General features: G+C 64.1%; 1 protein-coding gene across 1 annotated transcript in view; it reads right to left on the bottom strand.

Moving 5' to 3' along the window:
- Positions 1-2,192: 2,192 nt before the first annotated feature.
- The window catches only part of MUC5B (mucin 5B, oligomeric mucus/gel-forming), a 37,402-nt gene continuing 17,360 nt past the window's right edge, over positions 2,193-22,234 (bottom strand). The window contains 29 exon segments of the mRNA XM_043451579.1: positions 2,193-2,473; positions 2,635-2,668; positions 2,671-2,703; positions 2,706-2,749; positions 2,835-2,990; positions 3,023-3,085; positions 3,641-3,732; positions 4,196-4,303; positions 4,420-4,506; positions 4,860-4,976; positions 5,347-5,384; positions 5,467-5,571; positions 5,938-6,118; positions 6,376-6,407; positions 6,651-6,751; positions 6,967-7,036; positions 7,107-7,288; positions 7,381-7,609; positions 7,837-8,023; positions 8,381-8,628; positions 9,396-9,567; positions 9,837-10,018; positions 10,129-10,393; positions 10,395-10,438; positions 10,441-10,550; positions 10,552-10,684; positions 10,687-10,876; positions 10,878-11,005; positions 11,008-22,200. Of these exon segments, the coding sequence (XP_043307514.1) occupies positions 2,362-2,473; positions 2,635-2,668; positions 2,671-2,703; positions 2,706-2,749; positions 2,835-2,990; positions 3,023-3,085; positions 3,641-3,732; positions 4,196-4,303; positions 4,420-4,506; positions 4,860-4,976; positions 5,347-5,384; positions 5,467-5,571; positions 5,938-6,118; positions 6,376-6,407; positions 6,651-6,751; positions 6,967-7,036; positions 7,107-7,288; positions 7,381-7,609; positions 7,837-8,023; positions 8,381-8,628; positions 9,396-9,567; positions 9,837-10,018; positions 10,129-10,393; positions 10,395-10,438; positions 10,441-10,550; positions 10,552-10,684; positions 10,687-10,876; positions 10,878-11,005; positions 11,008-22,200 (14,636 nt within the window). The 3' untranslated portion in view covers positions 2,193-2,361.

Below are 22,234 nucleotides of genomic sequence, written 5' to 3'. Positions count from 1 at the left end.
AGAATCTCTCCAGGCTCCTGGCCCTGCTCCGGTGGGCCTGGAGGCAGAGCTGGGTCCACCCGAGCTGCCGAAGTTCACGGGGGTCCAGGTGGGCAGATGATGAGGGCGCCTGGGGCCCACCTGATGGGTCAGGGAGACACAAGGCCCCAGGGCAGGGGGAGAGGTGGAGGCCCAACGGGGTCCCAGTCAGGGCCCTGAGTCGGGACTGGACCTGAACGGCCAGCCGTGGGGCTTGCCTGGAGCAGGAGTGCAGAGCGGCCCCCGGCTGAGGCAGCACCTGGCGATCCCAGGGCCCTGCAGGCAGGGACCCAGCGGCAGACACTCCACCTCTCAGCACCGTCTCAGTGACTGGGCCTACAGTCTCGAGAGAGATGGGGCCAGCTTGCCCAGTGACTTTAATAACAACATAGCTAGTTATTTCACCAGCAAGAGATTTATTCAGGGATTGCAGCTCAGGATATGTGAGCAGTGGTGGACCACAGGCAAATCCAGAGATCAAGGAAGGGGACTTGCTACTCTAGGCAGAAGGGGGAGCTGGGAGGAGCTGTGATCACCAGAGTCCATTGGAGGAGCTGGGGATCCAAAGTAAGGAGGCTCCTGGGGGCTGGGCCTCTGCGGTCTCTGATTGGCTGGGCTGTGGGAAGCGGAGGGAAGCTTTCTTCCTCCTGCCGGATGAGAAGGAGCGATGCCTTCCTGTTGGGGATGGAGAGGGATGTGTGTTCCCATTTGGGGTGACCAACAACGCCCTGAGGGCGGGAGAGCTGAGCCTGCAAAGCCCGTCGCAACTCCAGCTTGAGCTCAGTTTCCTTCACGCTACCCAGGCAGGATGTCAGCGCCCTCATCTCCGAGGTGAGCTCTGACCTGCGGAGCGCAAGGACGGTTCACATGCGTGAGCTCCCACCCGCGGAGCACGAAGATGGTTCACACGCGTGAGCTCCAACCTGCGGAGCGCAAAGACGGCTCACATGCGTGAGCTCCCACCCGCGGAGCACGAAGATGGTTCACACGCGTGAGCTCCAACCTGCGGAGCGCAAAGACGGCTCACATGCGTGAGCTCCGACCCGCGGAGCGCAAAGACGGCTCACACACGTGAGCTCTGGTCTGCAGCAAATGACACTCCTCAGGTGCCTTGAAAACACGCTTAGTTCTGGAAGAGGTACATGGGTGTAAGGAAGCCGCTGCGCCTTGAGAATGACTGAAGCATAGGGAATGCTGCTGTTTCACACGTGAATTAGGAGACTAAGGCCAGGGCAGGAGCCAGCCACAGTCACCCAGGAAATCAGACTGAGACGGGGGAGTGCACGGACCCCAGTGGTGGCCGGAGGGAGGGGCCACCAGCCCCTCCCGCAGTCTGGACTGTTTCCAGCCATTCCGCTGGGCCGCCCTGACTAGACCTCGGCGATCTGAGTAGGAAAGGCCACGAAGAGACCCCAGCCCCCACCTTCCCCGGGAGCTGAGGACCACGGCCCCTAGGGGACAGCACGAGTCACTGGTTCCTGGGTGGGCTCAGCGCAGAGGCGGGCCCTGTGATGAGCGAGGCCTGGAAGACTCTCCTCTCCCCCACCGGCCTTGCTTGGCTGCAGCCAGCGCTGCCTTGCCCTCCGCGGGCAGCCTTCCCTGTCTCGCAGGGAGGTGCCCGTGCCATGCAGGTGAGTCAGGCCAGGCCTGCCACCCTCCCCTTGCACCCAGCTCGTCCTGCCCCGCCCGGTGCAGACCGCGTTCTCCACTTGGGATGGAGCAGCGGAAAAGAAAGGCAGCGACCCCTGCCCTCGGTGGAGAGGAGACGTGAGGGTCAGAGACGGGGCAGGCTGGCCCGTGACAAGTGCCTGCAGGAGGTGCGGACAGCGTGGGGAGCGCTTCCTGCATGGACACACAGCGACCCCCCCCCCCCAAAGGCTCATCCAGTCTTTGCGCCTGTGAACCACTTCCTTCTAAACCCTTCGAGTTTGAAATCATGGTGACAGTGTTTCCAAGCCCTCGGGCCACCCCGACTCCGCCCGATACTCCCACAGTCTGAGACGGACCCTGGGGGCTTCCTTGCCGCCTGCTCTGCCCACCCCTCCCAGGGGTTCCAGCAAGAGCCTGAGGGGCGGGATTCGGGGACAGCCCTGCCGCCGGACGGTGGGGAGAGCCCAGGGACACAGCTGGCGGGAAGAGACACCAGTACTAGGAAGTGTATGTGATGCTCGGCGTTTATTTGCAAGACCGGGGCTGCGTGAACACAGAGGGTGCTGTGGGGACCAACCCCTCCCTGGCCCGCCCCTTGGCCCTCGTAGCCTCAGATCAGGGTCCAGACACCGGCAGGCACCCAGCCTGCCTGACGCAGCTCCCTGGAGGCAGCCGGCCTTGCCTAGCCCGGCCTCAGTCTGTGGTTCGCTGCAGGAGGTAGCCAGTGGGGGTCTGTGCCCCGGGGGCTTCGAGGGGCACAGAGGCCCTGGTGGGACCCCGAGCACAGCGGGGGGTGTGCGGTTTTCTCCACGGCGTCCTTCTGACACCGACTGGGGTCAACGCCTGGATGTGCTCGTGTTCCAGATGAGCGTCATCTGACCCTGATGGCCAGGGAGGTGGCCAAACAGGTGCGAGGGGCTCTGAGGGCAGACCCCCACCCGGGGTCCTCCTCAAGCCAACCCCCACTGTGCTGTCACCCTGCAGGGCCCAGGCTTCACCGGGCAAGTGCAAAGAGGGCAGGGGCAGTGGTACCATGGAAGGTGTACGTGGGCGCCAGTGGTTTCCACGGTGGTGGGGGTGTCTGGGGGCGCGCAGAACGTCAGACAGTGGTGGACCCCAAGAACGGGAAGGTGGATGCGCTATCCTCAAGAACCTGGGGCAAGGACGCACAGGCCGGGACGCAGCTGCACTCGTCCACGTGGGTGTAGGTGTGCTGGAAGGCCGTCCCGTCGGGGCACTGCATGGTCACCACCTCCTGGTGGGTCCTGGTCTCCTGGCAGCAGGTGCAGCGGCACTGCCCGGCCTGTGCCTCCATGGAGTACCTGCAGACGCACGGCCCTCAGGACCTCCCCACCTACCCGGACTGCCCGCTCCTGGTCTCTCGGGGGTCCGGAGACAGTGACCAGTTCCCTGAGCGCTCAGGGCTGCTCGTACTGGCCTGGACAGCGCTCTGGGCCGCTGAGAACCCCCGCCTTCCCCAGTCAGGCCCCTCTCTTTCCCAAACCAGCTCCTCAAACTTGCCAACCATGGCAGACCCCTCCTCTGGGAACCTGCCCTGGGCCATCCAGCCAGGTCTGGACCCTTCCTCCTGCCTTTTCTGCCTGGGCTCACAGCTGGCCGTGGCCTGGTTTCTGCGGGGTGGACTCTGCCAGCAGCTCTGCCCTGACAGTCCAGCTCAGGGAAGGCACTGATTCTGCCCAGCCCCGAACGCGGGCAGACCTTCCAGTGGTCGCCCTGGTGCTCTGACCCCCGTGGCCCCGCTCAGCTGTCCCAGGCCTGGCTCTGGGGGACGGGGAGGCTCAGGAATTGTGCAGGCCTGCTGGACGGCCCTTCCCTCTTCCCTGTCGCAAGCTGGGCCCTCCGGCCTCAGCCCCAGCACAGGGTGTCCCTCCAAGGACAGGGTCAAGTGGGGCACCGGGTGGTGACCGCGTTTCTGGGGCGGGGGTGGAGGGCACGGGCGGCTCACCGGGACACTTCCGGGCAAGAGCCCTCGCAGAAAGAGACCCTGACGGCGGCCTGGGTGACGCAGCCCCGGTGTCGAAGGACCGTCATGTTGGCGTGGACCTGGCAGGTGTCTGCGCAGAGGAAGGGCAGTAGGGGCAGGTCTCTGAGGACCCACATAACCTCCCGCTCAGGGTGGGGTTCTAGCGGGGTCGGCAACTTCGGAGGAGTCAGTGGGCAGAGCTGAGGGCGCTGAGGGGCAGGAAGGTGAGCCTTGACTTACCCGTTTGCACACAAGAGTAGCAGCAGCCAATTTTCTTGAGGATGCCCTGTGGGGGGAGGGTGCAGAGGCGGGGCTGGAGTGGGCAGGGCTCCTTGGCTGGTGGGCGGGGCTCCTTGGAGAGTGGGCGGGGCTCTGTGGTGGTTGGTTGGGGCTGGAGTGGGCGGGGCTCCATGGTGGGTGGATGGGGCCTCTGGTGATGGACCCGGGATGGGTGGGTGTGGGCTGTGATGTGGGCGGGGCTTCTGTGCCAAGAGGCCAGCCTGGCTAGCCTGAGTCCAAGACACACACCTTGCAGGTGGACACGTCGGGGCAGACCACAGGCGTTGGGGTCAGCATAGGGGGTCCGTCCGTGGCCTGGCAGTGGTACTCCGTGCAGTTGTCCACGAGGCTGTTGACCCAGGTCTCGTTGAGCTGGAATGAAAGAGGGAGAATGTGTGGGGGCCAGGCTGGGGATTACCTGGTGGGTAGAGAGGAGCTGGCCAGGAGGGTCTCTGCAAGGCAGGGGCTGAGACTGAGTGCCCCCTTACCTGGACCAGCTGGCCATCCGGTGTGAGGCAGGTGGTCTGCACGCACTCCCCACAGCACTGCCCTGCCACCGTGGAGTACTCAAAGCCCTGGGGCAAAGGGGTGGTCACGTCCCACACCCAGCCCCCCTGCTCTCCGCCCACCCCGGGGCCCAGGGCTAGCCTCCTTGGCATCCCCTTTCCTCTGTGAAGCATGCCCCTGCCCAGCCGCAGGGTCCCCTCTTAGCCTTAGCCCTGCTCCCAGCACCTCCTCCACTTCGACCCTCCGGGAACCGATCCCAGCAGCCTACAGGTCCGCTCCCCACCCAAGGCCCCGTGCCCCACCCTCCTGCTTCACTCCCTCCTTTTGGGAAGAAAAAGCCTCTGTGAAGCCTGAGCTGGAGGCCCTCCCAGGGGCCCAGGGTCCAGTGACGGGGCTCCCCAGGGCCCCAGCCCGGCCTCACCTGGACGCAGGTGGTGTTGCAGGCCTCCTCCTCACACCATACAGTCGGGTCCTCACTGTCCATGGACAGACAGGTGCACGTGTGGCACGGAGTGACCCCTGGGAAGGTTGCACCGACCTGCAGTGGACAGGGTGAGGGGAGGTGACCCTGAGGGGACACTAGGGCCAGGCCACCTCCCTGTGCCTGTGAGACCCACAGACTGGTCTCCTTCCTCTTCACACGGGATCACAGATGTGACCCTGGCTGAGCGCAGACCAGGGCATCAGGGACCCCGGGCAGATGGGAGGTGCGGTCCTGCCCCAAAGCTGTTGCTGGGAGATCCCGAAGCTAAGCTCCTAGTGGCTCTCGAAAGCAGCTGCCTCCAAAGGGCTCAGGGCCTCGACCCACCCACTGTTGTGGTGAGAGGGGCACAGGGGTCCTCAGAGGACGTGCCGAACCCGGAGCCCACCCTCCGCCTGCCCCAACTGCCTGGCCGCAGAGCCCTTACCCCGTAGAACGTGCCATTGAAGGTGCACAGCAGAGGGCCTGGAAGGAGAAGGGATGCTGAGCGCCTGCCGGGCAGCCCCCAGCCCCAGCCCCACCCCACCCCCCCAGCCCAGAGACTCACTGCAGCTGAAGGTGGGGCAACAGTCATCCTCCACCTGGGTGCGGACCAGCTTCTCTCCCAGCCCACACGCAGGTGGGCTCTGGGGGCACGTGCTTGCATTGCAGACTGCGGGAGAGTCAGGGGGCTGCCTGGGTTGCCCCTGCCCCTCCTCCCACTACTGTGGTTCCCAGGGTAACATCGTCCCATGCTGGACCAGAGAGGTCCTTTCCACAGGAGTTGATGGCTCTCTGTGGCCCTTCTGGGCCACACTTTGTCACCTCCCCAGTCTTCTCCAAGACCCTGCCTGGTACCAGGGACACCAGAGGCCACCAGCTTCATTTTTAGGTGGAAAAGTGAAGGACCGAGAGGGCCCCAACCTCGGGATCCAGCCTCAGCCCAGCCACAGGACCCTGAGGCACTCCTGTCCTGCCGGCCAGATGGCCTGTGCCAGGCACTGGGCCACCCACCCGCCCACTGGGGTGCAGGTCTCACCACACAGAGTCTCCACGCAGCATGGTTTGTCCACCAGAGGCCTGCTCACGGCCATGAAGCCGGCTCGGCCGCATTCCTGCGGCTGGTCTGGGGCCGGGCACTCCACGGGTGTGCACTGCACTGACACGGTGCCCTTGTCACACACACAGTCCTGGCAGTTGCTGACCCACCACTCTCCAGGCTGCAACAGACCAGGTCAGGGTCCCCCAGGGCTCCTGGGTGGTGCCCTGGCCTCTGGGGTCACGTCCAGCAGCAGGTTGGGCCCCGGCCTCCCTGTCCCAGGAGCAGCCGTGAGGCTGATGTGGCTCACACCTGTGTGTGCCACACCCGCACCCACCCTGCCGCCCGACCCCGGGCAGACCCGGGGCCCTGGGAGGGGGACACCCGCCCTCCTCCCGCTCAAGCAAGGAGTCGGGCCGCTGAGGGCAGAGCACTTACGAATTTGGGAAGCCCGTCTGGTCCCACACAGGCTGCGAGGCAAGAATGGGGAGAAAGGGGTCAGTGGGAGCGCTGGGGCCCAGCCGGCCTGGCCACCCCTTCCCCAGTGGAGGCCTTGTCCTCCTGCTTGGGTAGAAGCCCCTGGAGAGCTCGAGGGGGGTCACTTAGGAGGGGGTCAGGAAGGCTCCAGGCCACGCTGTGCCGCTGGCAGGACTGCCCACCCTGGGGTCCCTCCCGCTCTCCAGGGCTGGGCGGGCCCAGCGCGGGGTGCTTACGGCACTCAGGCACACAGATGTCCCTGTGGGAGTTGAAGAGGATGTGGCCGTCGGGACAGAAGCAGCCCTCTGCCAGCTCCACACTCAGCGGGCTCTGGCTCCTGCAAGGCGACAAAGGCAGATTGAGGGGGAGGACAGTGGGCACGGTGCAGGCCTGGGGTCCGGGGTGGGAGGTCGGGTGGGGGAAGGGCACCCCCAAGATCTGGAGCTGGGGTCCTGGAGCCTCGTGGGTCTCCTCCTGCTCCCCACCAGGTCCTCTGGGCCGGCCTGGGAGGCCCGCTGTCCCCGCTGCTCTCTCCCTGTCAGCTGGGCTCACCTGGAGTCGCAGGACTCCGGCTGCACGGGGCCACACGACTTGTACACCTTGGTGGGCGGGCAGGCGAGGTCTGGGGGCACACAGACAGGTGTCAAGCGGGCCGAGGAGGCCAGGGCCCCCGGCGGCCATGCCCAACTCACCGCACAGCCCGTGGGTGGCGTTGCGCCAGTCGGGGCAGACGCCCCGGGAGCGGCAGAGCTCTGCGTAGGCCTCCAGGCTCTGGCAGAGCACTGCACGGCCGCGGCCGGGCCAGCAGCTGTCACTGACACAGGCGTTGAAGTACGGGCCAGGTGGGATGAGGCTGTGGCACCCGGCGAAGACCCTGCAGGCAGGGCCCATCAGAGGCTGGAGCAGAGGCCCCTCAGGGTGATGGCACCTCCCACCAACACCGCCCAGCCCAGGCGGAGGACTCACGGGCTCAGCAACAGCTCGCAGAGGGGCTCTGGGGGGCACGATGGCTGGATGGCAGGCGTGCTGGTTCCCGGCAAGAGGGGGCTGGTGGTTGTGGGCAGGCCAGTGGGCACCCCACAGCCCTCCCCGCTGCTCTCAGAGACCAGCCAGGACCGGGCCATGTCCTGGCAGGTGCGGGCCATGGTGCCGTCAGGCCGGCGACATTCGTCCCTGCGGTTGTTGGTGCAAGTGCCTGGGGAGGGTGGGGTTTGAGGGGGGACATACACTGGACCATCCTCGCCTTCTCCCTTCATCCCGCAACCTTCCCAGCAAGTGCTCAGCTATCAAACAGGGCTTCCCGCCGGGGCAGGTGCGGGGGCCTGGTGTGTGTGGGGGGGCCCCCCAGGAGCAGGCGGTGCACCCACAGCGGTGGTGCCAGCCCCTCGCCACCCCCGCAGGCATCCTGCAGTTCCCGCTCACCGCACTGGCCCTCGGTGTTGTGATTGAAGCGGCTGTACGAGAGCCGGGCCTGGAAGACCCGCCCGTTGAAGGTGATGCTGACACCGATGGAGGGAATATCAACACGCATTCCGGTGGCCCCGGTCAGGGTCACGGTCACGCCGTTCTTGCTGAAGCTCTGCCTCACCCGCGTTTGGTTCAACAGGATCTGGGGGCATGACCGGGGAACCCGTGATGGAGGCCGCGCCTGCCTTTGGGGCTTTCCTCCCAGTGCTGGGCCCCCCTCCTTGGTACCCACGCCCCGAAGAGCAGATGCCCGCCTCAGGCCGGAGTCAGGGTCAGTGTGTTTGGGTCCTGGGTGCTCTTGGCCTCAGGCACCCCTCATGCCCCTTCCCTGCCCTCTCTGGAGTCATCACACCCGGGACCCCAGGTCCCAGTGTGCCCTCTGCCTTCCCCGAGGCCCCCAGGAGCTGCTCTCTGAGGGGAGGGGGACGTGATCTCTGTGCACCAGTGCCCCCCCAACCAGGTCAGGACCGGCCAGTGCCGCTCTGCCGCCCGCGCTCACCAGGCTTTCCTCCTGCCCACCGGCGCCGGTGGCGGTGGAGAGGACGATGTCCATGGGCTGGTAGTGGATGCTCAGAGCGCGGGGGCAGTGGGCAGCGGCCTCACAGAAGCGGTTGTGCAGCAAGATGCGGAGGTTGCCGTAGCGCGGCTGGATCTCGCGCACGAGGACGTAGGTGCAGTTGTCCAGGAAGGAGTAGGAGGTGCCGTCGAAGGTCTCGTAGTGGGTGCCCCCCCAGCCACTGCAGACGCCTGCAGGCGTGGACAGGCCTTACCCAGTGCCACCAGGAGCTACCACCTTGGCGGTCGCTCAGCCCCAGGGGCCTCCGTCCCTCCTTCAGGACACGAGTGGACCCGGTTGGATGGGGAGGCCCCCCAGACGTGTCCACTCAGAGCCTGTGAGTGTGACCTCCTTTTGGGGGAAGGAGGGTCTCTGCAGCTGTGATTAAGTGAAGGCTTGTGGGGGGAGTCATCCTGGATGACCGGGAAGCCCTCAATCCAATGACAAGGGTCCTTCTAAGAGACAGGGAAGAAGCTGCGTGATGACTGGGTGGAGATGGGGCCACAGCCCAGGTGCACCCGGGGCCCCGAGTCTGGAGGGCCATGCAGCACCCCCCACCTTTAAAGCTTTGGGGACAGCACGGTCCCTCTGACTCCTTGATCTCAGACTTCTGGCCTCCAGGACCACAAGAGAATCAACTCCTGCTGTTTTAAGATGCCTGGCTGGGGGGGTCATTTGTTTCGGCCACCCCAGGACCCTCAGAACTGTAAGACCCCCCACCTCCTCCCACGTGCCATTCTGCCGTGAAAGCTGCTCAGGACCCTTAGGATGCGACCCCCTCGGAGCTCCTCACCTTCACCCCTACTCTCCCTGCTCTTAGAAACCCCTGGGTTCCCTTCAAACTGTCAAGCCTGATGGGGATGGGCCCAGGAGCCCCAGGCCTAGGGCATGGGGGGTGTGTGCACGTCTCAAATTCCACCAGCCTTCCCCCCACCCGGAACCAAGGGCGGGCACTCACACTTGCACTCATAGTGGTAGTCACAAGGATGGCTCTGATTCTGCACCTTTACGGGCAGGTGCCCATTCACACAGGTGATGCTGTTCATCGGCCGGGGTCCCAGCAGGATGATACGGTTGTCACCTTCACAACGGGCCACCGTGCAGTCCTCCAGGAACCAGGACTCATTCACCTGTGAGAGACAGCGCAGCACTCACGGGGTGGGCTGGCAGGACCCCTTCTCACTGCCCCCACCTCAGCCTCGGGAACCCTCCCCTCTGGCCTGGGGCAGAGCAGCTGCTGCCTCCTGGCTGGACTCGGACCCCGCGTGCTTTCCTCCAGCCAGAGCAACCCGTGGAGTGGCCACTGAGGGCTGGGGGTGTGCCATCAACCTTAATGGGTGCCTCAGGCCCCGTGCACACAGAAAGGCCTGGCAGGTCATGGTGGAGGCAGGAGGCACACCTTTCGAGGAGGGATTGTGCGATCACAGCCAACAACTGGGGTAGTTGAGGGCACAGAGGCTGAGGTTCCTGGGGGTGAGGAGGTAGGGCAGGTGCCCTGGAAGCGGTCAAGGTCACAGTGCTGGTTGCAGATGGCTAAGAAGGGGCAGCCTGCCCCATCTGTCTTGTTGTAGACAATGTCCCCTACAAGGTCAGAGACAACAGGTCAGCCAATGTTGGGCAAAAGGGTATGATACAATCAAGGTAACCAAACCAGGGAGGAGGTCTGCAGGAGGGGGTGCCACTTCACGTACCTGGTAGGAAGAACTTCCCAAAGGCGTGACAAAGGCAGGGTGTGGTTGGCCCAGACGAGGTCGGGGGGACAATGGAGGGCATCAGGCTGCCAGAGGTCTCTGAGGACCAGGCTGGGGTAGTGGGTGGAGACCCAGGAGTAGTCGATAAGGGGGAGGTCAACGGGTGAACTGTGGGTGAGATACTGGACAAGCCTGGCTTGGTGGTCATGGGTGAGGACCCTGGGAAGGCAGAGGGACTAGGGATGGACACCCTCTCGGTGGTCCCCATGGAGGAGGGAGCTGTCACACTGGTGGGGGTGGAGGTCCTCCTGCTGGTCGCTGTGAAGAAGGGAGCTGTCACACTCGTGGGTGTGGAGACCCTTTCCGAGGTTGCTGTGGAGGAGGGTCCTGTCACACTGGTGGGAGTGGAGGTCCTCTCAGTGATCCCCGTGAAGAAGGGAGCTGTCACACTGGTGGGGGTTGAGACCCTCTCAGTGGTCGCTGTGGAGGAGGGTCCTGTCACACTGGTGGGGGTGGAGACCCTTTCTGAGGTTGCTGTGGAGGAGGGTCCTGCCCCACTCGTGGGGGTGGAGACCCTCTCTGTGGTCCCTGTGGAGGGAGCTGTCACACTGGTGAGGGTGGAGGTCCTCTCAGTGGTCGCTTTGGAGGGGGGTCCTGTCACACTGGTGGGGGTGGAGGTCCTCTCAGTGATCCCCGAGAAGAAGGGAGCTGTCACACTGGTGGGGGTTGAGACCCTCTCAGTGCCCGCTGTGGAGGAGGGTCCTGTCACACTGGTGGGGGTGGAGACCCTTTCTGAGGTTGCTGTGGAGGAGGGTCCTGTCCCACTCGTGGGGGTGGAGACCCTCTCTGTGGTCCCTGTGGAGGGAGCTGTCACACTGGTGGGGGTGGAGGTCCCCTCAGTGGTCGCTTGGGAGGGGGGTCCTGTCACACTGGTAGGGGTGGAGGTCCCCTCAGTGGTCGCTTTGGAGGGGGGTCCTGTCACACTCGTGGGGGTGGAGGTCCTCTCAGTGGTCCCCGTGGAGAAGGGAGCTGTCACACTGGTGGGGGTGGAGATCCCCTCAATGGTCGCTGTGGAGGAGGGTGCTGTCACACTCGTGGGCGTGGAGACCCTTTCTGAGGTTGCTTTGGAGGAGGGTCCTGTCACACTGGTGGGAGTGGAGGTCCTCTCAGTGGTCACTGTGGAGGAGGGTCCTGTCACATTCGTGGGGGTGGAGGTCCTCTCAGTGGTCCCCGTGGAGAAGGGAGCTGTCACACTGGTGGGGGTGGAGGTCCTCTCTGTGGTCACTATGGAGGAAGGTCCTGTCACACTGGTGAGGGTGGAGACTCTCTTGGTGGTCCCTGTGGAGGAAGGTCCTGTCACTGTGGTGGGCGTGGTGACCCTTTCTGAGGTCGCTGTGGAGGAGGGTCCTGTCACACTGGTGGGAGTGGAGGTCCTCTCAGTGGTCGCTGTGGAGGAGGGTCCTGTCACACTTGTTGGGGTGGAGGTCCTCTCAGTGGTCCCCGTGGAGAAGGGAGCTGTCATACTGGTGGGGGTGGAGGTCCTCTCAGTGGTCACTGTGGAGGAGGGTCCTGTCACACTGGTGGGGGTGGAGGTCCTCTCTGTGGTCGCTCTGGAGGAGGGTCCTGTCACACTGGACGGGGTGGAGACCGTCGCAGTGGTTACTGTGGAGGATGGAGTTGTCACACCGGTGGGGGTGGAGGTTCTCTGTGTGGTTGCTGTGGAGGAAGGTCCTGTCACACTGGTGGGGGTGGAGACCCTCTTGGTGGTCACTGTGGAGGAAGGTCCTATCACTGTGGTGGGCGTGGAGACCCTTTCTAAGGTCGCTGAGGAGGAGGGTCCTGTCACACTGGTGGGGGTGGAGGTCCTCTCGGTGATCACTGTGGAGGAGGGTCCTGTCACACTGGTGGGGGTGGAGGTCCTCTCTGTGGTCACTATGGGGGAAGGTCCTGTCACACTGGTGGGGGTGGAGACTCTCTTGGTGGTCACTGTGGAGGAAGGTCCTGTCACTGTGGTGGGCGTGGAGACCCTTTCTGAGGTCACTGTGGAGGAGGGTCCTGTCACACTGGTGGGAGTGGAGGTCCTCTCAGTGGTCGCTGTGGAGGAGGGTCCTGTCACACTCGTGGGGGTGGAGGTCCTCTCAGTGGTCCCCATGGAGAAGGGAGCTGTCACACTGGTGGGGGTGGAGGTCCTCTCGGTGGTCACTGTGGAGGAGGGTCCTGTCACACTGGTGGGGGTGGAGGTCCTCTCAGTGGTCGCTCTGGAGGAGGGTCCTGTCACACTGGACGGGGTGGAGACTGTCGCAGTGGTTACTGTGGAGGATGGAGTTGTCACACTGGTGGGGGTGGAGGTTCTCTGTGTGGTTGCTGTGGAGGAAGGTCCTGTCACACTGGTGGGGGTGGAGGTCCTCTCTGTGGTCACTGTGGAGGAGGGTCCTGTCACACTGATAGGGGTGGAGGTCCTCTCTGTGGTCGCTGTGGAGGAGGGTCCTGTCACACTGATAGGGGTGGAGGTCCTCTTGGTGGTCACTGTGGAGGAGGGTCCTGGCACACTGGTGGGGGTGAAGGTCCTCTTGGTGGTCACTGTGGAGGAGGGTCCTGTCACACTGGTGGGGGTGGAGGTCCTCTCAGTGGTCACTGTGGAGAAGGGAGCTGTCACACTGGTGGGGGTGGAGGTCCTCTCGGTGGTCACTGTGGAGAAGGGAGCTGTCACACTGGTGGGGGTGGAGGTCCCCTCAGTGGTCGCTTTGGAGGGAGGTCCTGTCACACTGGTGGGGGTGGAGGTCCTCTCGGTGGTCACTGTGGAGGAGGGTCCTGTCACACTGGTGGGGATGGAGACTCTCTTGGTGGTTGCTGTGGAGGAAGGTCCTGTCACACTGGTGGGGGTGGAGACTCTCTTGGTGGTCACTGTGGAGGAAGGTCCTGTCACTGTGGTGGGTGTGGAGACCCTTTCTGAGGTCGCTGTGGAGGAGGGTCCTGTCACTGTGGTGGGCGTGGAGACCCTTTCTGAGGTCACTGTGGAGGAGGGTCTTGTCACACTGGTGGGGATGGAGACTCTCTTGGTGGTCGCTGTGGAGGAAGGTCCTGTCACACTGGTGGGGGTGGAGACTCTCTTGGTGGTCACTGTGGAGGAAGGTCTTGTCACTGTGGTGGGCGTGGAGACCCTTTCTGAGGTCGCTGTGGAGGAGGGTCCTGTCACACTCGTGGGGGTGGGGGTCCTCTCGGTGGTCACTGTGGAGGAGGGTCCTGTCACACTGGTGGGGGTGGAGGTCCTCTCTATGGTCGCTGTGGAGGAGGGTCCTGTCACACTGGTAGGGGTGGAGGTCCTCTTTGTGGTTGCTCTGGAGGAGAGTCCTGTCGCACTGGACGGGGTGGAGACCGTCGCAGTGGTTACTGTGGAGGACAGAGTTGTCACACTGGTGGGGGTGGAGGTCCTCTCTGTGGTCGCTGTGGAGGAGGGTCCTGTCACACTGGTGGGGGTGGAGGTCCTCTTAGTGGTTGCTGTGGAGGAGGGTCCTGTCACTGTGGTGGGCGTGGAGACCCTTTCTGAGGTCGCTGTGGAGGAAGGTCCTGTCACACTGGTGGGGGTGGAGGTCCTCTCAGTGGTCACTGTGGAGGAGGGTCCTGTCACACTGGTGGGGGTGGAGGTCCTCTCAGTGGTTGCTGTGGAGGAGGGTCCTGTCACACTAGTGGGGGTGGAGGTCCTCTTGGTGGTTGCTGTAGAGGAGGGTCCTGTCACTGTGGTGGGCGTGGAGACCCTTTCTGAGGTCGCTGTGGAGGAGGGTCCTGTCACACTGGTGGGGAGTCCTTCGGTGTCACTGGGTGGAGGAGGGTCTGTCCTGTGGTGGGCGTAGGAGACCCTTTCTGAGGTCGCTGTGGAGGAGGGTCCTGTCACACTGGTGGGGGGTGGGAGGTCCTCTCGGTTGGTCGCTGTGGAGGAGGTCCCTGTCACACTGGTAGGGGGTGGAGGTCCTCTCGGTGGTCGCTGTGAGAGGGTCCCGTCACACTGGTGGGGGTGGAGATCCTTCAGTGGTCCCGTGGAGGAGGGTCCTGTCACTGTGGTGGGCGTGGAGGCCCTTTCTGAGGTCGCTGTGGAGGAGGGTCCTGTCACACTGGTGGGGGTGGAGGTCCTCTTGGTGGTCACTGTGGAGGAGGGTCCTGTCACTGTGGTGGGCGTGGAGACCCTTTCTGAGGTCGCTGTGGAGGAGGGTCCTGTCACACTGGTGGGGGTGGAGGTCCTCTCGGTGGTCGCTGTGGAGGAGGGTCCTGTCACACTGGTGGGGGTGGAGGTCCTCTCGGTGGTCGCTGTGGAGGAGGGTCCTGTCACACTGGTGGGGGTGGAGATCCTCTCAGTGGTCCCCGTGGAGGAGGGTCCTGTCACACTGGTGGGGGTGGAGGTCCTCTCGGTGGTCGCTGTGGAGGAGGGTCCTGTCACACTGGTGGGGGTGGAGGTCCTCTCGGTGGTCGCTGTGGAGGAGGGTCCTGTCACACTGGTAGGGGTGGAGGTCCTCTCAGTGGTCGCTGTGGAGGAGGGTCCTGTCACACTGGTGGGGGTGGAGGTCCTCTCGGTGGTCACTGTGGAGGAGGGTCCTGTCACTGTGGTGGGCATGGAGACCCTTTCTGAGGTCGCTGTGGAGGAGAGTCCTGTCACACTGGTGGGGGTGGAGGTGGTGATGGCCGTGCTGGGGCAGTGGCTCTTGTCACAGCAGAGCAAGCGGATCTGGTAGTTGAAGCACATATGTCCACTCTGGTCCTGGTTCCGGCACACCAGGCCCACCTCTAGCTGGCACTCTACCACCTGGCCCAGGTCCTGCAGGGGCATGTCGGGCAGCTCCTCAGCCCGACACTCCAGCCTCAGAGGCTGCTCGCAGATAGTCCCACCGGCCGCCCGGATGTTAGCATAGGTCTCAAAGTCACCCCCATTAGCCCCTGGCATTGGGTAGCTCTGGTCCATCCAGTCTGTCCAGGCACACTGACGCTCACAGGCTGTGGACTCAGTCCCTGGGGGTGTGGGGACCAAGGTGGTCCCAGAGGTGTGGGTCTTTGGGGAGGACAAAGTGGCCACAGAGCTGGTGGTGGTGGTGGTGGGGGGGCCCAGGGAGGTGCCCAGTGAGGAGGTGCTGGGCTCAGGCCCCGGAGGGGATAGGGAGGTTCTGGTGCTCACCCCTGTGCTGGAAGTAGCCTGGCCTGTGCTGAGTGTGGTGACTGGGGGTCTGGTCGTGGTCTCAGAGGGCCTGATGGGAAGCTTTGTGACTTGTGTAGTGCCCTTGGAGGTTGTGGGTGGCAGGAAGTGGGTGTGGGTGGTGGCCCGAGTGGTGGGCATCACTGGGCTGGGGGGCAGGTTGGTCACAGAGGTGGACTCAAGAATGTGGGAAGTCACCAGAGTGACTGTGGAGGGGGCACCAGTCAAAGTTGGCTTGGGGGTCATGGGCAGGACCATGGAGGAAGAGATTTGGGGCCAGGTCGTCATGGAGGTCGAGGTCCATGGCCCCATTGCTGTGGAGCTGCTAGGGGGCAGGGAAGTGGACTGGAGGCCTGGGGTGGCTGTGGTGGGGCAGTGTCGGACATCATCACAGCAGTAGACGCGGATGTTGTAGTTGAAACACATGGTGAATGGGCCCTTCTGGTCCTCGTTCCTACACACCAACCCTGTCTCCAGGCTGCAGCTGAGCACCTGCCCAATCTGGTCGATGCTGACCTCAGGGTAGTTCTCTGCCCGACATTCAATCTTCTCTGGCTGCTGGCACATTTTGCCACCCGCAGCCCGGATATTGTCATAGGTCTCTATGTCTCCACCCATGACCCCCGAGGTGGGGAAGTCCACATCAAACCACTCAGTCCACTGGCACTTGGGTTGACAGCTGGTCATGCCCTGGCTGGTGGAGGCCCCAGTGGTGGCCATAGTCGGGGCTGGGGTGCTGGTCTTGGGGATCTGGGTGGGCAGCATGCTGGTGGGAGGGGTGCCTGTTGTGCTCAGGGATGTTTCTGTCAGCGGCCGAGCTGTGGAGGTTTGAGTCGTTGTCAACACTGAGGTGGGCCCCTGTGAGGGTTTTTGAGTCGGGAGGACCGACGTGGCTGTCCCCGGGGTGGTGGACCCTGTGGATCCTGGAGGAGATGTTGGGGGTGTGCCTGTGTGGCCTGGACTCGAGTATGTCACTCGGGTCGTGAGTCCTCTGGAAAGGGTAGGCACTGGTGTGGCACTGCTGGCAGGGGACCTGGTAACCCCTGTGCTCCCCACCTGTGTTCTGGTCTGTGTGGTTGTTGGCACAGCAGTGGAGGTGGTACTGGAGGCCGTAGAGGCAGTGGGAGCTGTGCCGGTGTAGATGGTGGCTATAGGGATGGTGGCTGTGGAGGCAGTCGCTGTGGGCACTGTAGGAGTGGTGGCAGTGGTGGCAGTCCCAGTGGTGGCCGTGGGCACCGTCGCAGTGGTGGCAGTCCCAGTGGTGGCCGTGGGCACTGTTGCAGTGGTGGCCGTGGCGGCAGTGGCTGTGGAGGGGGAGGCCGTGGGCACTGTCACAGTGGTGGCAGTCACAGTGGTGGCCGTGGGCACTGTCGCAGTGGTGGCAGTGACTATGGAGGTGCTGGCTGTGGGCACCGTCGCCGTGGTGGCAGTGACTATGGAGGTGCTGGCTGTGGGCACCGTCGCCGTGGTGGCAGTCCCAGTGGTGGCCGTGGGCACCGTCGCAGTGGTGGCCGTGGCAGCAGTGGCTGTGGAGGGGGAGGCCGTGGCCGTGGGGGACGTGGTGGACGTGGGCACCCTGCAGTGGCTGTACCTACAGCACAGCACACGCATTCTGTAGTTGTAGCACATCTTGAACAGGCCCAGTTGCTCGTCGTTCCTGCAGACCAGGCCGAAGCGGACGTCGCAGTGCACTCGCTGGCCCACCTCCTCCGGTTTCTGGCCAGGGTAGTTCTCAGCCTCACACTCTATATCTTGGGGCTGCTCGCACACAGCCCCGCCCACGCCCCTGATCTTCTCGTAGGTCTCGAAGTCGCCCCCAGCCTCCTCGTACTTTGGGTAGTCCACGTCGAACCACTCTGTCCACTGGCACTTGCGTTCACAGATGGTCGTGCCCTGGCTGGTGGAGGCCCCCGTGGTGGCCGTAGTCAGGGCTGGGGTGCCGGTCTTGGGGAGCTGGGTGGGAAGCATGCTGGTGGGAGGGGTGCCTGTTGTGCTCAGGGATGTTTCTGTCAGCGGCCGAGCTGTGGAGGTTTGAGTCGTTGTCACCACTGAGGTGGGCCCCTGTGAGGGTTTTTGAGTCGGGAGGACCGACGTGGCTGTCCCCGGGGTGGTGGACCCTGTGGATCCTGGAGGAGATGTTGGGGGTGTGCCTGTGTGGCCTGGACTCGAGTATGTCACTCGGGTCGTGAGTCCCGTGGAAAAGGCAGGCACTGGTGTGGCACTGCTGGCAGGGGACCCGGTAACCCCTGTGCTGCCCGTCTGTGTTCTGGTCTGTGTGGTTGTTGGCACAGCAGTGGAGGTGGTGCTGAAGGCCGTAGAGGCAGTGGGAGCTGTGCCAGTGTAGATGGCGGCAGTGGGCACTGTAGCAGTGATGGCAGCGGCAGTGGGGGCTGCGGTTTTAGAGGTGCTGGCCGTGGGCACTGTCACTGTGGTGGCAGTGGAGGTGGCCGCTGTAGAGATGCTGGCTGTCGAGGTGATCCCAGTGGCTGTGGGCACTCTAGCAGTGGTGGCAGTGGCTATGGAGGGGGTGGCTGTGGGCACTGTCACTGTGGTGGCAGTGGAGGTGGCCGCTGTAGAGATGCTGGCTGTCGAGGTGATGCCAGTGGCTGTGGGCACTGTAGCAGTGGTGGCTGTCACGGTGGTGGCTGTTGGCACTGTAGCAGTGGTGGCAGTGGCTATGGAGGGGGTGGCCGTGGGCACTGTCGCTGTGGTGGCAGTGGAGGTGGCCGCTGTAGAGATGCTGGCTGTCGAGGTGATGCCAGTGGCTGTGGGCACTGTAGCAGTGGTGGCTGTCACGGTGGTGGCTGTTGGCACTGTAGCAGTGGTGGCAGTGGCTATGGAGGTGCTGGCCGTGGGCACTGTCGCTGTGGTGGCAGTGGAGGTGGCCGCTGTAGAGATGCTGGCTGTCGAGGTGATGCCAGTGGCTGTGGGCACTCTAGCAGTGGTGGCAGTGGCTATGGAGGGGGTGGCTGTTGGCACCGTCGCAGTGGTGGCAGTCGCAGTAGTGGCCATGGGTACTGTAGCAGTGGTGGCAGTGATTATAGAGGGGATGGCCGTGGGCACTGTAGCTGTGATGGCAGTGGAGGTGGCCGCTGTAGAGATGGTGGCTGTCGAGGTGATGCTAGTGGCCATGGGCACTGTGGGAGTGGTGGCAGTCACAGTGGTGGCCGTGGGCACTGTCGCAGTGGTGGCAGTGACTATGGAGGTGCTGGCCGTGGGCACCGTCGCTGTGGTGGCAGTCACAGTGGTGGCTGTGGGCACTGTCGCAGTGGTGGCCGTGGCCCCAGTGGCTGTGGAGGGGGAGGCCGTGGCCGTGGGGGACATGGTGGACGTGGGCACCCTGCAGTGGCTGTACCTACAGCACAGCACACGCATTCTGTAGTTGTAGCACATCTTGAACAGGCCCAGTTGCTCGTCGTTCCTGCAGACCAGGCCGAAGCGGACGTCGCAGTGCACTCGCTGGCCCACCTCCTCCGGTTTCTGGCCAGGGTAGTTCTCAGCCTCACACTCTATATCTTGGGGCTGCTCGCACACAGCCCCGCCCACGCCCCTGATCTTCTCGTAGGTCTCGAAGTCGCCCCCAGCCTCCTCGTACTTTGGGTAGTCCACGTCGAACCACTCTGTCCACTGGCACTTACGTTCACAGATGGTCGTGCCCTGGCTGGTGGAGGCCCCCGTGGTGGCCGTAGTCAGGGCTGGGGTGCCGGTCTTGGGGAGCTGGGTGGGCAGCATGCTGGTGGGAGGGGTGCCTGTTGTGCTCAGGGATGTTTCTGTCAGCAGCCGAGCTGTGGAGGTTTGAGTCGTTGTCAACACCGAGGTGGGCTCCTGTGAGGGTTTTTGAGTCGGGAGGACCGACGTGGCTGTCCCCGGGGTGGTGGACCCTGTGGATCCTGGAGGAGATGTTGGGGGTGTGCCTGTGTGGCCTGGACTCGAGTATGTCACTCGGGTCGTGAGTCCCGTGGAAAAGGCAGGCACTGGTGTGGCACTGCTGGCAGGGGACCCGGTAACCCCTGTGCTGCCCGTCTGTGTTCTGGTCTGTGTGGTTGTTGGCACAGCAGTGGAGGTGGTGCTGGAGGCCGTAGAGGCAGTGGGCACTGTAGCAGTGATGGCAGAGGCAGTGGGGGCTGTGGTTTTAGAGGTGCTGGCCGTGGGCACTGTCGCTGTGGTGGCAGTGGAGGTGGCCGCTGTAGAGATGGTGGCTGTCGAGGTGATGCTAGTGGCCATGGGCACTGTGGGAGTGGTGGCAGTCCCAGTGGTGGCCATGGGTACTGTCGCAGTGGCAACAGTCGCAGTGGTGGCCGTGAGCACTGTCCCAGTGGTGGCACTCACAGTGGTGGCTGTGGGCACTGTAGGAGTGGTGGCCGTGGCTATGGAGGGGGTGGCCGTGGGCACTGTGGGAGTGGTGGCAGTGACTATGGAGGTGCTGGCCGTGGGCACTGTCACAGTGGTGGCAGTGGAGGTGGCCGCTGTAGAGATGGTGGCTGTCGAGGTGATGCCAGTGGCTGTGGGCACTGTAGCAGTGGTGGCTGTGGCTATGGAGGGGGTGGCCATGGGCACTGTCGCAGTTGCAGTTGTGGCTGTGGGCACTGTCGCAGTGGTGGCAGTCACAGTGGTGGCCGTGGGCACTGTGGGAGTGGTGGCCGTGGCTATGGAGGGGGTGGCCGTGGGCACTGTCGCAGTGGTGGCAGTGACTATGGAGGTGCTGGCCGTGGGCACTGTTGCAGTGGTGGCCGTGGCTATGGAGGGGGTGGCTGTTGGCACTGTAGCAGTGGTGGCAGTCACAGTGGTGGCCGTGGGCACTGTAGCAGTGGTGGCAGTGACTATGGAGGTGCTGGCTGTGGGCACCGTCGCCGTGGTGGCAGTCACAGTGGTGGCCGTGGGCACCGTCGCAGTGGTGGCCGTGGCGGCAGTGGCTGTGGAGGGGGAGGCCGTGGGCACTGTAGGAGTGGTGGCAGTCACAGTGGTGGCCGTGGGCACTGTCGCAGTGGTGGCCGTGGCAGCAGTGGCTGTGGAGGGGGAGGCCGTGGCCGTGGGGGACGTGGTGGACGTGGGCACCCTGCAGTGGCTGTACCTACAGCACAGCACACGCATTCTGTAGTTGTAGCACATCTTGAACAGGCCCAGTTGCTCGTCGTTCCTGCAGACCAGGCCGAAGCGGACGTCGCAGTGCACTCGCTGGCCCACCTCCTCCGGTTTCTGGCCAGGGTAGTTCTCAGCCTCACACTCTATATCTTGGGGCTGCTCGCACACAGCCCCGCCCACACCCCTGATCTTCTCATAGGTCTCGAAGTCGCCCCCAGCCTCCTCGTACTTCGGGTAGTCCACGTCGAACCACTCTGTCCACTGGCACTTGCGTTCACAGATGGTCGTGCCCTGGCTGGTGGAGGCCCCCGTGGTGGCCGTAGTCAGGGCTGGGGTGCCGGTCTTGGGGAGCTGGGTGGGAAGCATGCTGGTGGGAGGGGTGCCTGTTGTGCTCAGGGATGTTTCTGTCAGCGGCCGAGCTGTGGAGGTTTGAGTCGTTGTCAACACTGAGGTGGGCCCCTGTGAGGGTTTTTGAGTCGGGAGGACCGACGTGGCTGTCCCCGGGGTGGTGGACCCTGTGGATCCTGGAGGAGATGTTGGGGGTGTGCCTGTGTGGCCTGGACTCGAGTATGTCACTCGGGTCGTGAGTCCCGTGGAAAAGGCAGGCACTGGTGTGGCACTGCTGGCAGGGGACCCGGTAACCCCTGTGCTGCCCGTCTGTGTTCTGGTCTGTGTGGTTGTTGGCACAGCAGTGGAGGTGGTGCTGAAGGCCGTAGAGGCAGTGGGAGCTGTGCCAGTGTAGATGGCGGCAGTGGGCACTGTAGCAGTGATGGCAGCGGCAGTGGGGGCTGCGGTTTTAGAGGTGCTGGCCGTGGGCACTGTCGCTGTGGTGGCAGTGGAGGTGGCCGCTGTAGAGATGCTGGCTGTCGAGGTGATCCCAGTGGCTGTGGGCACTCTAGCAGTGGTGGCTGTCACGGTGGTGGCTATTGGCACTGTAGCAGTGGTGGCAGTGGCTATGGAGGTGCTGGCCGTGGGCACTGTCACTGTGGTGGCAGTGGAGGTGGCCGCTGTAGAGATGCTGGCTGTCGAGGTGATGCCAGTGGCTGTGGGCACTCTAGCAGTGGTGGCAGTGGCTATGGAGGGGGTGGCTGTGGGCACTGTCGCAGTGGTGGCAGCGGCAGTGGGGGCTGCGGTTTTAGAGGTGCTGGCCGTGGGCACTGTAGCTGTGGTGGCAGTGGAGGTGGCTGCTGTAGAGATGGTGGCTGTCGAGGTGATGCTAGTGGCCATGGGCACTGTGGGAGTGGTGGCAGTCCCAGTGGTGGCCGTGGGTACTGTCGCAGTGGCAACAGTCGCAGTGGTGGCCGTGAGCACCGTCGCAGTGGTGGCACTCACAGTGGTGGCTGTGGGCACTGTTGCAGTGGTGGCCGTGGCTATGGAGGGGGTGGCCGTGGGCACCATCACAGTGGTGGCCGTGGCGGCAGTGGCTGTGGAGGTGGAGGCTGTGGGCACTGTCGCAGTGGTGGCAGTCACAGTGGTGGCCGTGGGTACTGTTGCAGTGGTGGCCGTGGCTATGGAGGGGGTGGCTGTTGGCACTGTAGCAGTGGTGGCAGTCACAGTGGTGGCCGTGGGCACTGTCGCAGTGGTGGCAGTGACTATGGAGGTGCTGGCCGTGGGCACTGTAGCAGTGGTGGCCGTGGCTATGGAGGGGGTGGCTGTTGGCACTGTAGCAGTGGTGGCAGTCACAGTGGTGGCCGTGGGCACTGTAGCAGTGGTGGCAGTGACTATGGAGGTGCTGGCTGTGGGGCACCGTCGCGTGGTGGCAGTCACAGTTGGGGCGTGGCACAGTCGCAGTGGTGGCCTGACGGCAGTGGCTGTGGAGGGGGTTGGCCGTGGGCATGTGGGAGT

Source organism: Cervus canadensis, chromosome 29 (assembly GCF_019320065.1).
Source record: "Cervus canadensis isolate Bull #8, Minnesota chromosome 29, ASM1932006v1, whole genome shotgun sequence".
NCBI lineage: Eukaryota > Metazoa > Chordata > Mammalia > Artiodactyla > Cervidae > Cervus > Cervus canadensis.
Note: the sequence above shows the minus strand (reverse complement) of the source record. Positions and strands in the feature narration are given on the sequence as shown.